Source organism: Mustela lutreola, chromosome 2, assembly GCF_030435805.1.
Source record: "Mustela lutreola isolate mMusLut2 chromosome 2, mMusLut2.pri, whole genome shotgun sequence".
In the NCBI taxonomy this organism is placed as follows: Eukaryota; Metazoa; Chordata; class Mammalia; order Carnivora; family Mustelidae; genus Mustela; species Mustela lutreola.
The window spans coordinates 87,268,586-87,286,211 of NC_081291.1; the positions used below are offsets into that span (position 1 = coordinate 87,268,586).

The 17,626-nt window shown below is 39.6% G+C and overlaps 1 protein-coding gene across 6 annotated transcripts in view; it reads right to left on the reverse strand.

Moving 5' to 3' along the window:
• Positions 1-461: 461 nt before the first annotated feature.
• The window catches only part of KAT2B (lysine acetyltransferase 2B), a 101,806-nt gene continuing 84,641 nt past the window's right edge, over positions 462-17,626 (reverse strand). For 3 of the 6 annotated variants that reach the window (XM_059162504.1, XM_059162505.1, XM_059162508.1), the window contains exons 13-18: positions 14,914-15,057; positions 9,422-9,536; positions 7,898-7,934; positions 7,593-7,656; positions 7,411-7,495; positions 462-2,540 (exon numbers count right to left, since the gene is read on the reverse strand). In XM_059162504.1, coding sequence (XP_059018487.1) covers positions 2,347-2,540; positions 7,411-7,495; positions 7,593-7,656; positions 7,898-7,934; positions 9,422-9,536; positions 14,914-15,057 — 639 coding nt within the window. In that variant the 3' untranslated portion in view covers positions 462-2,346. The remainder of the gene's footprint in view (positions 2,541-7,410; positions 7,496-7,592; positions 7,657-7,897; positions 7,935-9,421; positions 9,537-14,913; positions 15,058-17,626) is intronic. The other 3 variants (XM_059162506.1, XR_009350879.1, XM_059162507.1) reach the window with 3 other exon arrangements.

Consider the following 17,626-nt stretch of genomic DNA (forward strand, 5'->3'; position numbering starts at 1 on the left):
CATTCTCTCATACTCCAGAGAGGACACAGTATTCTTTCCTGCAGTCACCATTCTGAGGCACATGAGAAGCTCAGGAGGAGATGTGTAAGAATCAGCTGTATTTTTAGCTGTCTCTTCATCTATTTCACCGATGCAACTGGGGAAAAAAATATCTAATTTCTAAAAGAGTAACACTCTTCTTTCCGTAGGACTTTTTTCTTCTTTGTTTAATGAGTGACAGTGGGCAAGATGCAATGGACCACTCAAAAGACACAGACACACTCGAGCGTCTCTCCTCTTGAAATTCCCTCACTGGTGGGCTGTGAATTTTTATGAAACTTCCAACAAATGCCACAATGGTAGCCATCTTCAACAAAATGCCTAAAATCTAAGAATTATGGGTATAGTCGATGGTCAACAACCAGATCAAACACTTGCCCTGTTAAGTTTAATAGGCTAGAAGAAAAAAACACACCACCAAATTGAGAGCTTTTTAAAATATAATTTAAAACTATGTTGTACCAGTACAATATATTAATTTTACAAATGTAAAATTTTATCCGCTGTTAAAGCATTTGCAAAAACCACACATCCTACTTCAGCTTTATTGCACAATATCTATAAGAAAATATTAATTTTTAAATTAGAAAACATAAAAATGCTTTCAATATAGAAGAGACAATCTGATTTTAAAGACAATACTCTATAACAAAGTCTACCCAGAAAATAACAACTTTCACAGGATACCAAGCTGGACAGATGCTTTGGCAGATTCAGGACAAAGCACTGTTTAAAACCAGTCCAAGATACTTAATCCAAACTGTATCATCATTCTTCACTAGAAATCTAGATGCCACTCAAGGTGGTTCCTTATACTTATAAAAGTTGAGGCATTTTTCGGTGTGAGCATTCTGAATATCTCTTACATATTAAAAACCATACTTCCCACTGGCAAACAGCCATTTGCAGGTTTTTTTCCTTCGTGCAGATTATCTCTGGCAACTGTTTTTGACAACTATTACATGACCATTTTAACTCATTTATGCTGATAGAAAACATCAAGTTAAATATACTTTTAAAACCTAGTCCTTTACAAAATCAGTTTATAAATTTGTATCATTAAAAATTAGTGTCAAAGACCATCAAAATGGCCTTCATTTGTTTGATATTAGTTGGTTCTCCCAGAGTTGGGATGGCAGATGTCCCACTTTGCTATGTAGTGTTAATCAGGAGATATTTCCAAGCACTAAGCTGGAATCCCAAGACAGGTTAATAAGGTTGTATGATGGATTTTAGTGGGATACTACCCTGGGTCTGTCTTCCAATGTAGGTGTTAAAATACTGACAGCAAATCTTGTTGATTCAATTCACCTCAGACAATGAATATAATCTGGAGATGCAAAAGGAAAAATGTTCATATAATACATTATCAGTGGGGTTGCATACATCATAGAAAAGGGAAAGAAATCCTTATTTGTTAGAACAAGGATTCACCAAATTTGATACATATGTAGATGATGCATCGTTCCTTATTAAAGCACATTGATTTAACCTCAAGTGTTTTTAAATGTATGCCTCTATGCATCAGATTGCCTTTTGGAACTTATGGCCTGCATAAGCGAAGTCAAATATAATAGTTCACATCTGTGTAGAGAAAATAATTATTAAAATAGTGGTTATGTGCTCACGAGTTTATTGTAGGTAGACAGAATTATCAAAAATCCAGATGCTTATAAAAAAGTGTGCATTATTTAGAATTTCTTCCTTAGGAATCAAAGCAGTTGCTTTTCTGGAACTGCATTTTTCAGAACTGCTCAAAGCACCTCATCTAGATGAGTGTTTTTAAAAATATATATATAAAAAGTCTACAATGAGACTTCAAACATCACATATTTCACCTTTTATGGGCTTTTTATCATGTATCCCTTCTTTAAAGTCCTTCAGAATAAAATAAAAATAAACTCTCACATTCCATTAGAAAAAAATGGAAACATTCATGGTCTGAAAAGTTTCTGCATTCCCCCAAATCTTGGTACTATGTGCAATTTCCTCATACACAGGTTTTGAGGAAACCCCTGATCATCTATTATTGAATATTCAGCTAATGGACATGCCATAGAAAATTTACAATAGTAGTAAATAGCTTAAAATCTATTCCATAAAATAAAAATGTTCTATGACTTCGATTTAAATACATATCTGAAAAAGCTAAAAGGAGGTTTTGTTTGTTTGTTTTTCAAAAGTGCTAATTATTACATTTACAAGTAAGTATCTTCAATACATTATGTCCAATTCTTTATAAAACTAAACCACCTTGCTTTAGGCACACTGCTTGATGAGTTTCTAAGAAGCGGAAGGGGGGAAAAATCACTTGTCAATTAATCCAGCTTCCTTAATTTTACTGAAGAAGAATTTCTCCAGGATATTGGCACATTTGTAGTATTCACTCTCAGGGGGGTTGTACTCTTTGCAATTGGTAAAGACTCGCTGTAAGTCTGCCATGAATAATTTCTTAGACACGTAGTACCTATTCTTGAGGCGTTCGCTCATGGTTTTCAGATCTGCACAGGAAAAAAAAATATTAGCAATCTTTGACTCCTTTTAAACAGTAGCTGACAAAAAAGAAGACAGGGAGAGAAATCTATGTCATCAGCATGGCTACATTTTTATCATCCCAAGCCCTAAGCTTAAGAGACATTCTTAGGATCACAGAAAACAGTTCTTAAATTTTATGTTGTTTCTGTTGTGAGACCTTCTTGTGTAAAATCACAGCATTTTTGCGTTGAAAGGACCATTATTAGTCATCTGGCCCAATCCCCTATTCAGCACAAGGAAGCTAAGTAGATCAGCAGTGGTAAGTACGATAAACTAAGTACTATTAGCTATTCATCCAGAATTATACAGAAGAGGCTCTCTCTACCCAGAGTAGAGCAGGTGGAACATTTGTCTGAATCATTTCATTACTTAAATTCAAACAATAAGACTGAGTTTGTTTCATTACATTCACAGTTGTTTTGGAGTTGCAGAAACAGAACTAAAGTAGAAAATCTGATCATAAATAAATCTACAGATACACCAGGTTCCTTGCATATAAAATGGTTCAAATGAATTTAGTTTCATGTTCCATGCATGAAATATGAATCACAGGCAGTAAAAAAACAAAACACAAATAGTAATTTCTTTTCTAAAGCAAGTAAGCTTTGAAAAATTATTGTAAAAATAGTATTTTCCTAATATATTCACTTGCTTTAAATTATATCATTTTACAAATGAAAACAGTACTTTTATTTAAACTTGTAAGAATAGGGGCGCCTGGGTGGCTCCATCAGTTAGTTGGGCGTCTGCTTTGGCTTGAGTCACCATCTCAGGGTCCTGGATGGAGCCCTGCATCAGGTTCCCTGCTGAGCAGGGAGCCTGCTTCTCCCTTTCCCCCCCGCCCATTCCCCCTGCTTGTGACTGCTCTCTTTCTCTGTGTGTCAAATACATAATAAAAGCCTTTTAAAATAAATAAATAAATAATTTTTTAAAAATGAACTTGTAAGAATACCATGGGGCTTGTTTACTCTTCACTCTTAGAACTAATTTACAAAATTCCATGCAGATTAGAAGACGTTAACATTTCTGTATGCCTGGGTGGCTCAGCCGGTTAGGTGCCTGACTTCTGATTCTAGTTCAGGTCAAGATCTCAGGGTTGTGGGAACTGAGTCCTGTGTCAGGCTCTGCCCTGAGCATGGAGCCAGCCTGAGATTCTCTCTCCCTTTCCCGGTGCCCCTCCCCGCACAGGTATGTACTCTCCCTCTCTCTGTAAATAGGGGCACCTATTTCTCTCTCAAATAAATAGGGGCGCCTAGGTGGCTCAGTTGGTTAAGCAGCTGCCTCTTGGTTTTGGCTCAGGTCATGACCTCAGGGTCCTGGGATAGAGCCCCACAGCAGGCTTCACGCCCAGTGGGGAGTCTATTTCTCTCCTTCTCCCTCTCCCTATGCTCCTCTTGCTCCTCCCCTGGCTAGCATGTGCGCTCACTCACTCTCTCTCAAATAAATCAACAAATCTTTAAAAAAAAAAAAAAAAAGAGAGAAAAATCTTATACAAAAAAATAAAAAAAGAAGATGCTAACATTTGTCTACTTATAAGTCCCCTAGTTGTCTTTAAGTCTGGTTCTGTCAAAAAATTATATTAGCTGTACATGGGAGAGTAAGTCAAAATTGTTTAAAAAATAAAATAGCTCTACCAATGCCCAAATTCCCACTATATTATCACATTTTCCAGAAGGAAAGAAACTTATAACTGAATACACTGGGATCATCAGCTAGTGAGATATATAAATTTATGGGCAACATCCAAAAATGGGGAGAATTCATTTGTTTCAAAATCTTAAATCTACCACAAAACACCAAAGAAAAAAATGCGAAATAGGTACTTTTGCCTACTTCCTTTGACTAAAGCTTCTCTTGGTTAGTGGTATGTCATCGTTTCTGAGAGTTCAACTTTCAATTTTCTTTCTTCTCTAACTAAAACGGTTCAGAAGGAAAGAAAAATTGGCAAGTATTAAGATACTTTATAAAGGCTCAGCAAATACCCACTAGCTGTCTCACCCAAGTGTGACTGAGCAGATAAAGATGTCCTCTCAGTAAATGAAAGAAGAGCAATGAAATTAACTGTGCCTCTCTAGGTAGAGTTGGATATCTACCTTACCACCTAAGGCTTACCACTTAAGATATGCTGCTCAATACAGTGTTTATGTTTTAGAAGGAAGAGTTGTGTAACTAAAAGGGGGTGGGGGGAATGAAACATGGCACAAAGAAGTTTATCCAAAAGATTTCAAACTATTATTTGGAAGAAAGGGGGTAAGAAGAGATGGAGAGAGCCTAAGCTACAGCAGAAACAAAATGAGAGTCATAGAAGTATTTGGATCTTTCAGAATAATTAAAATCAATTCTGTGTTATTTTCTTTCTATATTTCTATTCTATTCTTAAGTTATAAATAACATCTTTCGGGTGCCTGGGTGGCTCAGTCGGTTAAGTGTCTACCTTTGGCTCGGGTCATGATCCCAAAGTCCTGAGACTGAACCCTGTATAGGCTCCTTGCTCAGCAGGGAGCCTGCTTCTCCCTCTCCCTGCCACTCCCCCTGCTTGTGCTCTCTCTGTCAAATAAATAAATACAATCTTTAAATAAGTAAATAACATCGTTCTTCCTCTAGCCTTACTAGAAGCTTACTGACCAAATGGCATGTTAAAGAAGGTGATTAAGTATCAGTGATATCACATATGGAAAAATCATTAAATTATTCCATTTTCATCCCTCCCACCAACGGTGGAGTTCTGAGTAAATAGGAAAATCCTGCCCAGCAATCCACGCATGGTAAGAAGACATGCTTGGGCCAGACTACTTAGACGATGTTCTGAATGAGATTCTCTAAATGATATAGGCTGGACCTCATTCTTATGGAAGAAAATGAGTTTCTGAGAGCACAAAGGAAAGAGAAGAAATGTTTTTAGAAAAAGCTGAGAAGGCAATTATGGGGGAAAGTAAAATTACAGATTTGTCAGTCTTGCCCTAAAAGCATGACCATCTTAAGGATAAGACTATACCTTTCACCCAGCACCTAAAGGCACCCTAAGAAAAATATTACTGCTCCCCTAAAAAGCACCACTCACTGTTGTAACTTTGTCTAGAACACACCTCAGTCTACCTTTGGGCTTGCTCAACAGGGCCTATATTCCACTCGAGCAGTCAGCTATGCACGCAGGTGGTATCCAACTGGAGAGGCTCATTCCCTTCTCGGGCTGGACCAAGCAAAACATTTCCAGAGCGGACAGAGGGGACCTTCTAGAACTACCATTGCAGGTCTTCAGAGAGTACATGAGCAGGGCTGAAAGATAATTATTCTCCCCCAACCTTATATAACCTCCTATGAGTGTTTCATGAATGGAGTTGAGATGGTCCAGGCGATGAGGATGCAAAGGTCAGTTAAGTTTGGAAATGGGCATAAAGGATTTTAACAGGGAGCCTGGGTGGCTCAGTCGTTAGGCGTCTGCCTTCAGCTCAGGTCATGACCCCAGGGTCCTGGAATCGAGGCCCACATCGGGCTCCCTGCTCAGTGGGAGCCTGCTTCTCCCTCTCCCACTCTCCCTGCTTGTTTCCTCTCTCGTTGTGTCTCTGTCGAATAAATAAATAAAATATTTTTTAAAAAATAAAATAAAGGATTTTAACATATTTTTTACAGGATGGAAAACACTGAGGGGCATGTGACCAGCTCAGGCAATGGGGCATGGGACCCTTGATCTCAGGGCTGTGAGTCTTAACCACATGTTGAGTATGGAGATTACTTAAAAATAAGACCTTTAAAAAAGAATAAAAAGAAAAGAAAATACTGATTCCCCAAACACTCTTCCATTCAGAATTCTAGACTCACTCAACCCTTACACTTCAGTTTTCATAACTAAGATACAAAGAAGCAAGGCAGAGAGAACAGAGAAAGAAAAGCCTATGGATGTAGGTCCATGTCAAGGAGGACAGACTACCAAAACCATTACAATGACGACAGTGAAAACTCATGTGAAAATTAATGCTACAGAAAACACCCACAAATAACTCTTTTATCAGGGAGCTAATAGAGCCCTTTCATTCTTCCTTTCGTATTTTAATAACATCTTAGTACCAGGAACAGTTTGCAGGTAGAAAAGGGACAGAAGACACAGGCTGTCTCCGCAACAATGGCCACACAACTGACTGAAAACAGTTCAGCTAGTTGTCTGTCATCTACACAATGCCAAATTAGCTTAATTGGATTCTCAATTGGCTCAATTAATCATTTTAGCATGGTGCAGGCACAGCAGCAAATTCCACAATTCTACATTTCTAAAGCATTTTGTGTTTGTCTGGCATTGGATGTGGAACAAAGCTTTTAACGGGAATATAAATAGTGACACTAATAGTATCCATCAAGAGCATAGAAAATCGAGAACTGAGTTACTAGGATTTCTCCCTCTGCTAGTGTAGCAGGCAAGCAGCCTTACTCCAACTTCTTTTGCATCACTTTCATAAATTATCACAAGCCTCAAAATATATCAAGAGGACAGCCTGAAGTTCTCCATGTGCAACCAAACGGGTAGAATGTAAATCAGGTGATGTCCGAACAGCCAGCTTTCGCATCTATGGCTGGGTGCAGTTCGCCACCAGGGTTCTCTGCATCCAGTGCTGGTAGCAGGTGGCTGTCAAAGTTGCAGGCATGTCTAACGAGACTGGGCCACCCACCTGTCCTTTATCACTCTGCTCTATATCAGTGGCCCGGATGCAGGGAACCCCACCGCCCATCACACACACCCTACCCTACAACAGAAGAGTACAAATCAACCTCAGCAACCACGTGTCCCCACACCGCCATCCAGAGAGAGTTAAATGTATACTTAGAAAATGTTAATGGCATTACCCATGGGGAACCTTATAACTTCATAATATCCCGGAGCTTCTGTTCTCTTCACAGGTTCCATGAAGGGCCAAGCGCTTTGATGGCTCTTGAGTAAAGAAAAAAGTAAGGTATCTAATATGGAAATTTCATGTGGGAAATCATTTCAAAAATCTGCATGAGGGGAATGAAAAGAAGACCCTCACCTTCACCTGCTGCAGGATGCTCTTGAGAGTGCTGTAAAGCTGGTCAGGGTCTCTGGGCTCTTTACTTGAAAGGAAAAGAGTAAACAGCAGAGAACCATGATTAGTTTTTGGCCCCCTTGCCAGGGGATTCCTATTCTGCTTACTTTGACCAAAACCTAAAATGGGAGCCATCCCAGATTTTTTATGAAAACTGAAAAGCAGCAAGTGCTGTTAATGGGTGATTATAAGCAGTTTGCCTGCTTCCTCTAAGTTTCTGGAAAAAGAGAAAAATCACTTCCATTAATATCCTCACCCATCCTACTTACCTTTTCTCTTTTCCACTCGGCTTCCAGCCTGTCTCTCCTATATGTCAACAAAATTAAACACTGAATGAGAACTGCTTTTGGTCAAGAGAGTAACAAAAGTAATAGTTAACAAAAGTGAAATAAATTACAAGCATGCCTCAATAAAAGTCTACCTCTGGGAAGACAGAAATCAACTGCAATTAATTACTTCCTTCTATAGCTAACAGCATGAAACATTTCCAAGATAGCCAACATCTCTTTCTGTTGGCATTTTTTAAAGAAGGAACTCCCCACTTTTCAGAGGAAAACATAAAAAATAAGTATGTCCAGTATTTGGGGCACGTGTATATTTTAAACTCTAAATCACATATTTTGCTAATCACCACGTAAAAGAGTTAAGCTGTTATTTTAGGTTAGAGCAAACCTTATCCTGGCCTCTATTTTATTTGGCAAAGACCCTGCTTGTAATACAAGATGGTTTAGTGCAGCAGAAAGAAACTATAGCCTCAAGGATTTAATTTCTTGCTCTCTCCTTAAAAGCAAACTTATCCAAGATAAGTTACTTAACCTTTTGCCTCTGTAATTTATCAATCTATAAAACAGAACTCTAAAAATTAGGTGATATTATCCCTTCTGAGATTAGCTGATGTATGTAAAAACAAAACAGAAGAATGCCGGCACAAGCGGGCATTCAGCAATGTGATAGCTATGATGCCATTAGCAGGGGTGATGTAGGGAAGTGAAATTTCTAGGTCTAGAAGTAAAAGTCAGATCTGCTATAGGGTAGCTATTGTATTGAAGGAATGTATCTTGCCGGAATAAGGTCTTACTTTTTTCTGGAGAGCTATGGTTTGTTTGATTTTGTGCTGTGTATTCAATCTTCAATATGCTACAAAACCCTGGATCTGAACTCAATGAAAGTGTGGCTATTCGGCAGCTTTCGATCTACAAAAACAGCTATTTTGCAAGTTCTCATCCATAACAATTCCTCTCTAATGTGCACAGATAAGAACCCTTGGGAAAACTACTCTAAAATAGGAAACATGAAACAAATTACATGTTTCCCAATCATCTTTCTAGAAATTTGGAGACAATTTTGGCCAAGCACACACCTGGGCGGGCTGCAGTCCTGAGAGCATGAGCAAGGGTGCACACGGCAACAAATCCGCAGACCAGCATCCCACTGCGGCTAATTCTGACGGTTACTGGCCACGGGCTATTTGCGATCAAAGGACTTCACCATTCTGAGATTCAATTTCCCCATTCGTAAAAGTAGAATTTCCCCATGCTATCCACAGCCATCTTTCAGTAAATGATAGATATGAACAGCTATAAGGAGGAGTCATCTAAGTCCTCCTTTAATTTGTTTGCACTCAGTAGAGAAAAGACAAAGGGAAAGCATCTGCTCCCACACGACTACAAACACCACAAATGGAGACAAGCAAGGCAAAAAGCTTTCCAAATCACTGCACTCTGGCAACCAGTTCAAACACAGTGCATGGCAAACCCGAAAGATTTTGCTTTTTAAAGAAGATCTATACATACTAATTCCAGGAATGCTTTCTATTGGAATCTGCCGAACTCCATCTTTAAAGCATGAAAGTCCAGGGTATACTTTTCGAATCTGGGCTTGTTTTCTTTCTATCAGCTTTTTAATGATCTGTAAAGCATAGGAAGAAAATGCGTTTAGTAACAGAAGTCTGTTGGCTACAGATGACATCAGTCCACCTAAAAAGTCGGTCTCCTAAATAAAGTCTTCGGGATGCGAAAAGGGAGAGAGGGTGAATGCAATTGAACAGAGAAGATCTGGAAATGTACTATTATACCATACCTGTCCAGTGGCATTCACACAACCCTTTTTTTTAAGATTTTATTTATTTATTTGACAGAGAGAGATCACAAGTAGGCAGAGAGGCAGGCAGAGAGAGAGGAAGGGAAGCAGGCTCCCTGTCAAGCAGAGAGCCCGACGTGGGGCTCGATCCCAGTACCCTAGGATCATGACCTGAGTCGAAGGCAGACGCTTTAACCCACTGAGCCACCCAGGTGCCCCTCACACAACCATTTTTGAATACTTGTCCCTTGCCATCAAAAAAGCCAACAGTGAGAGAACACACTACCCTGGGGGCCTGCTGTCCTCTTTGGCACAGAAGTCAGATGCCCTGCCCTCCTTCTCTGAGGAGCCTCTGCTGGAGCTGATCAGCTACCCAGCCCAAGCCCCAGTGCCTGGACCTCTTCACATCCCCCGACTAGGAGCGAAGTGTTCCCTTCTCTGGACTGGAGGGCACTCGAACAGGCCTCAGAAAGTCCCCAGTGCCAGGAAGGTTGATATTATTTTTCAAAATTTTCAAGGCTTGAGCCCTAACCTATACTCTTTGCATCAGAAAAGCGGCTCCAAACTGTTGAGGCAACACACCCCCTGATATAAGCATATATCATCCCCAGGATGAATGATTCGGGAATTCTGAGAGAAGTTTGTTTTGTTAAATAGTTCCTGAAGTACTGAGGTCAACTATTTCCAAAACAGTGCTGTTTCCCGTTTAAAAAAGAAAAATTAATTAAAAATAGCCATCCAGAAATTAACTATGTCGTAACTGATTTTAGAAAAGAAAAAATAAAAGAGAGGGAAAAAAGGATGGTGGGGAGCAAACCATAAGAGACAGGGTTGACGAGGGCAGTGGGGGATGGGCTAGAGGGTGATGGGCATTAAGAAGGGCCCCTCTGAGGAGCTTTGGGTGTTATAAGTGATGAATCACTAAATTTTATATTACACTGTAAGTTAACTTACTAGAATTTAAATAATAATTTGAGAGAAAGAAAAACACAGTAGCAGTCAGTAATTGAATTCACAAAGGTAAACTAAAAATTCCAGTTCCTAACAGCTTGATCTCAAACGTATCATTGGTAAATGCTCCAGCATGAACACATTTTAATCCTGACAATTAAACAAAGAACTTCTAAGGTGACTGGGACTAGTAAAAGTGTATGTGTGGTAAAGCTAGTTCACTGCTGTGCAACAGAAATATCATGCAATCAGCTCATGTCAGGTTTTACTCATTTCAGAGAGAGAGGACAGGAGCAGTGGAGAGGGGCAGAGGGAGAAGCAGGCTCCCATCGGAACAGGAAGCCCAGACTGGGGACTCAATCCCAGGACCCTGAGATCAAGACCTGAACTGAAGGCAGAGGCTTAACCAACTGAGCCACAAAGGCGCCCACCCTCTCCATCCACTCATGTTCCAGTAGCCACATTTTTTAAAGTAAAAAGTAACAGGAGAAACTGTACTTTAACAATACATTTTTTATGTTTTTATTTAATCCAATACATCCAAAATATTATCACTGTAGCATATAATCAGTTAGAAAAAAAAGTAGGAGATATTTTACATTTACATTCTTTTATTCCTAACAGATCTTCAAAATCAGAGTGTTCTATACTTAGAGAGCATCTCAATTTCAACTAGCCATGTATCAAGCAGTCAGGAGCCAAATGTACCTAGTGACTGCAACTCTGGATAGGATAGATCTAAATGCATGCTCTCTCTTTGTTTATTTACGAGTCCAGATTTTTTAATTTATTTTTTTAAGATTTTTTTTTAGGCGCCTGGGTGGCTCAGTGGGTTAAGCCTCTGCCCTCAGCTCAGGTCATGATCTCAGGGTCCTGGGATTGAGTCCCACATCAGGCTCTCTGCTCAGCAGGGAGCCTGCTCCCCACCCCCCACCCCCACCCCCCGCCTGCCTCTCTGCCTGCTTGTGATCTCTGTCTGTGAAATAAATAAAACTCTAAAAAAAAAAAAAAAAAAAAGATTTTATTTTTGGGAGCACCTGGGTGGCTCAGTTGGTTAAGTGTCCCCCTACTGATTTCAGCTCACATAGTGCACTCAGGGTTGTGGGATCCAGCCCCATTAGGCATTTGGCTCAGTGAGGAGTATCTGAGTTTCTCTAACTCTGCCCCTCCCTCCCCACACCTGCATGCTCTCCCTCTCTAAAATAAGTAAATTTAAAAAGAGAAAAAGATTTTATTTTTAAGTAATCTCTATAGCCAACATAGGGCTCAAATTTACAACTCCAAGATCAAGGGTCACACGCTCTTCTGACTGAGCCAGTCAGGTACCCTGAGTGTAAGCCTTATTAAGTTTTTAAATTTATCTAAGTAATCTCTACACCCAACTTAGGGCTCGAACTCACAACTCCAAGATCAAGAGTCAGATGCTCTCTGACAGAGAGAGCCAGGCACCCCACCCCAGTCTAAGTCTTTTTAAAAGAGAATGCCAATGGTAATTTCTTAAATAAACACCTTCAGAAAATATAATTTCAAATATAATTTTTAAAGTTTTTCTCTTTATCACGGATACTCTCAGATGTGATGACCCACCCAGGTGGCTTCCATACCCCTTGTGTAGCACCCTGAAGGTGGCGGAGCCCTAGTGAGTGACTGGTAATGACAGCGGAGAGCTTCTTAACCCTTCTTTGCCTCCAAGGGTTACCCTAGAGAAAGGAGACACTTTACTTCTGTTTCAATCTTTTATCTTCACCTTCCTCAAAAATGTTTGCAATTCTCCACCATGTCATCATCATTCTTTCCTCAAATTCTTCTCCCATTTCATCGCTTCAGTTTTAGTCTCCCCAAACACAAGATTTGGGGGAGCTCTTCCATCTTTAATACGTCACCAAGTCTTAGCACGTGTTCTTACAAAGAAATCCTATTGGTTGGCGTCACCCTTACTTTGGATCCTCCAAACCCAGTCCCTCGTCACCTTACTCTTGGATGAAGATTTGAGATGTATCCCTACATCCCAGCTCCACACCCCCCACACATGCATTTATACACTCAACTCGGCCTTCTCATGGCCTAGTTATACTTTCTCAAACAGTGGCTATTTCACTGGCACACCTAGGGTCCTAGCCGTGCATGTGCCCATGAATTTAATTATGCTGGACTCTGAATCTTTGCTCATGCTGATGGGATTCAGCAGGCTCAAAACAGTTCAAAACATATTTCCCACAAAGACACCTCCGATGATGTTAGGCCCCTAAAGGACTGCACCTTCCTCTTGCCCTTGGAGTCAACACTCACGAAGTAGCCCTCAACTCCTACTCTGCTCCCCTGTCCCACTGCACTAGCTTTCTCTCTCCATCTCCACTAGGCACAACCACAACTTATTCTGCTCATGCATGCTTTCAGTGGCCAGCAAAGCCCTCCATCTACATACAACTTGTCTGCTAATACCATCAGTCCCTGTTTTCTGCAAGGAGGGTTTTCCCAAGTTGAAATAAAGATACTCGTGAAAATCATTCAAGTTCTGTGGAAGAAGATACTACATGAAATCCAGTATTTTATTATGGTGACTTCGAGTCTCTTTAAAAGAAACTAGCTTAATAGCTCCCAGCCTGCATCATCTACTCAGTGGCATGTGTTAGAGAAGATTGGAGGCAAACAGGGAAGGGGAGGTGAGAGGGAGATGAGATCCAAGAGGGGATGAGCAAAAGGAAGGGGAAGGAGCACTGTCTTCTAAAGGACTGACTGCTCTGCTAGCTCTGTGTTTATGGCTTTCCCCTGTGTGCACTAAGAGCCAAAAGATCCAGACTAGGTGAATCTGCAGGAGACTCCTGCTCTCTTCTTTCACCAGAGATGCATGGGTGCTCCTCAGAGGAGGAAGGAGGACCCAGCAGCTGACTGCCTGGTGATGGCTCTAGTTGGCCAGCAGTCCCTCATGCTGAATGGGGAGCTGCTGAATACAGACCTGCTCATTAAACCCCAAAGAGAACAATGAAGAAAGCTAGCTCTTTAGAAAGAGACAGAGAGAGGGGCCTGCTGTGCTTTTATTAACTCTCCAAGTACCCTATTTGGAATTTACTCTAAGGCTGGCATCTCTGAGCAAGCAACAACAAAGGTTGTTCTTGTTTTCTTAAAAAAAAAAAAAAAAAAAAAAAAAAAAAGTAACCTTTTGCTCACATTCATAAGAACAAACCTGACCCACAATAAGTAAAAAGGAAAATATTTCTTGAGCACCTACTATGCACCAAACACTGCATAAGGACTTTTATGTCTGTTATGTTGATGTCTGACAAACAACCAAGAACTGGGATTAAGGGTCATTAGTAAAAACCAGAAAACAAAGATGGGATTTAAGACAGGTGCTTTTTCTAGTTACTTGCTAGAAAAAGAATGCACTAAAATGAGTAACAGGAGTATAAAGTGGAAATGATGAGGGATGACATAGCCACAAACCCCATTTTTGAACGCCAATGAACTAGGGGCAGTGAGGAGGTAATCTTGGGCTTAACACAAAATTCGTTCATTTAATAAATGCACACTCCCCAGTTATGCTCTTTTTATGGTATTTTCTTCTGTCTTGGACAAATGTAAAAATACTACATAGTCAAATCTCTCAACCTTTCCTCTAACTGTTTCTCTTTTAGTTCTTATGTATAAAAGACTTCACCCCAAAATGGGATAGCAAATCACTGAATTCCTACAAATACAGGCCTTCGAAATTCGCAATGTTAAAAAGAGAGATGGATACGTGCTAAGATAAATGCCCATATAAGATGAGGAGTAACAAAAATTCAAATAAGTGGATCAAACTAGTGATAGTGAAGTTCAAAGAAGAAACTGAACAGAGGCCAAGTGGTCCTATTCGTACATGTGTTGGGAAAGTGAGGTAGGAAATGGATAAAGACACCAAGCTAAAGGCTTAAAGCATCAGTAATGGCTTTTAGAGAAGAGTTTAGATAAGCGAAGAAGTCTGGGAAGGATGCATGAGGCTAACTGTAAAGGTTTTGAAGGTGAAGGTAAGATTTCATCATATTTTACAAGTTTTATATTTTATACCCATTTAACAAGTGTTGACCCTCTTAGGAATGGTGCCTAGAAAGGAAACAGATCAAGCATCCCATCAAAGAAGAAATCTGTACAAACCACAGCAAACCGAAATCATGATGACACACCATAGAGCCATCCACACAGAGCCCAGAGACACGCAACTCACCCAACGAAGACCAGCCTGTAGAGAAGGAACAGGAGGTGGTCCCGTGCTTACCTCCTTTTGCTTCTTGATGATGACAGAAAATTCTGTGTATGGGATCCTTGGATTTAGCTCACATCCCATTAGAGTGGCCCCCTCATAATCCTTGATGTAGCCAACATATTTGGTTTTAGGTATTTTAATTTCTTTGGAGAAACCCTGCAATGCAAATAAATTCATTCATATAGCCACTGTGCAACAAATATCCACTGAGTGCAAACTGTATGGTAGGCAGCAAGATAGACTTTTTTCAAGTTCTCATCATATTACTCAGGAATATGAACTCCCCACTGTAGAGTTCAAAAACATCAAGAATCAAATACCAAACAGGAAGCAAGACAACATAAAAAAATAACCCTAGTAAAACACAAATTATACTAAACAGTTCTTTAACAGACCTAATATTATGGTTAAATTTTCCATTAAATTGAACATTCTCCTAATTCCTTTTCAATTCCATTAAATTGAAATTCTCCCAAATTGGGGAGGGGACCCCAGGATTCTCAACAAATCAAAAACCAATCTAAGTTCTAAAAGAAAAGTTTATCAAAAAATACAGTAATTAGAGGTACCTGCCTGGGTCAGTCAGTAGGGCATATGACTTTTTCTTTTTAAGATTTTATTTATCTGAGGGGTAGGGAGAGCAGAGGCAGAGGGAGAGAGAAACCGAAGCAGACTCCATGCTGAGTGCACAGCTGGATGCAGAGCTCGATCTCACAGCCCTAAGATCATATCCTAGACTGAAACCAAGTTTGCTGCCCAGGCACCCTGGACCATTAGACTCTTGATCTTGGAGTTGTGAGCTGGAGCTCCACATTGGGTACAGTCATTACTTAATTACTTATTACCCTTTTCCTTTTTTTTTAGATTTTATTTATTTATTTGAGAGAGAAAGAAAGAGAGCACAAGTGGGGAGTGAGGAGGTGCTGAGGGAGAGGGAGAAGCAGACTCCTGCTGAGCAGGGAGCCTGACCAGGGTTTGAACCCAGGGCCATGAGATCATGACCTGAGCTGAAGGCAGAGGCTTAACCGACTGAGGCACCTAGGTGCCCCAAAAATTAAATCTTTAAAATATACATATACAATAGTTAGAACTTCAATATTGATTAAATGAAACCCCTGCTAACTATATAGGCAAAAACTTCCAGACCATTGTAATGTGTAGCTGTGTCAGTGACATTTATCTGTAATATGTTCATTTATATACTTTAATCTGCAATAACCAAGTGCTACAGGATATATATTCATATATTTATATGATAAACATAATTTTCCTTATAATGCCTATTTCAGTTCTTTGCAGTGAATTACTTGGAATTCAGACTACCACAATGACACTGCCTCCCTTTCAGCAAAATTTATTCTCCAAGCAATCATTACCATCATCCTCATAGAGGACTACAGACAAGTCATTTAAGAACCATGACTGGTATTTCAAGCTTTGCAATGCAGTTGCAGCCCAAGAAAGCTGATACTCAAGCCTTCAGTTAACAATCCCACTGAGTTCTCCCAAATGAGTTTTATTATAAAAGTCACAGACACAACCCAAAGAATGAGAAGAAAACAAATAGGAAATTAACTATCTGTCATCAGAGGAAGAAAAGCTCTCTAATTACATGAGACTTATATAAAGAAGTCAACAGATTTTATGTAATGAAGTCTTTAAGAAATTGTATATCAAAAGTCACAAGCAATGTTGAAACAACTGACCAATGGGAGAAAAATAATAAGATGTTAATATCCTCATATATAAAGAGTCCTCATAAATCAATGTGAAAATAAATATTTTAGTAGAAAAAGAGGCAAAATACAATGAACTGGCAATTTAAAAACAGAAAAAGAAACACAAAGGGCCACTTCATAAGAAAAAACACATCTGGGTGCCTGGGTGGCTCAGTGGGTTAGGCCGCTGCCTTCGGCTCGGGTCATGGTCTCGGGGTCCTGGGATCGAGTCCCGCATCGGGCTCTGCTCGGCAGGGAGCCTGCTTCCTCCTCTCTCTCTCTGCCTGCCTCTCTGCCTACTTGTGATCTCTCTCTGTCAAGTAAATAAATAAAAAAATCTTTAAAAAAAAAAAAACAAGAAAAAAAAACACATCAAACTTCACAATAATTAAATAAATATAAACATACACAATTTATTATCTAAGAAAGGAGAAAAAAAAAAAATGTTTTTCAATCATCAAACTTTTTCCTGAACCCCCTTATATATTGCTGAAAAGGACAGAAACTGTTATAGCATTTGGCAATGCATAACAAAACCTCAGATATATTTGGAAACAACTCTACTTCTAGACATTTATTCTAAGCAAACTTACCACAGATGAGGTAACATACCTACGAACACACAGTTATAAATGTAATTTACATAGAACAAACACCTGAATGTCCTAAACACGTAGTATTGGTTTAATGAAGTATTTTCTAATTATACCATAAATTTTCAAAGAACCATCAAAAATTATATAAATATTGGGGCGCCTCAGTGGCTCAGTTGGTTAAATGACTGCCTTCAGCTCAGGTCATGATCCTGGAGTCCTGGCATGGAGTCCCACATCAGGCTCCCTGCTCGGCAGGGAGTCTGCTTCTCCTTCTGACCCTCCCTCTCCTCATGCTCTCTCTCTCAAATAAATAAAATCTTTTTTAAAAATGATATAAATATTAATAATCAGATTAAGTGAAAAGGCAAGTAATTCAATTACATATAATAGAAGCCCAGTTTTATATTTATA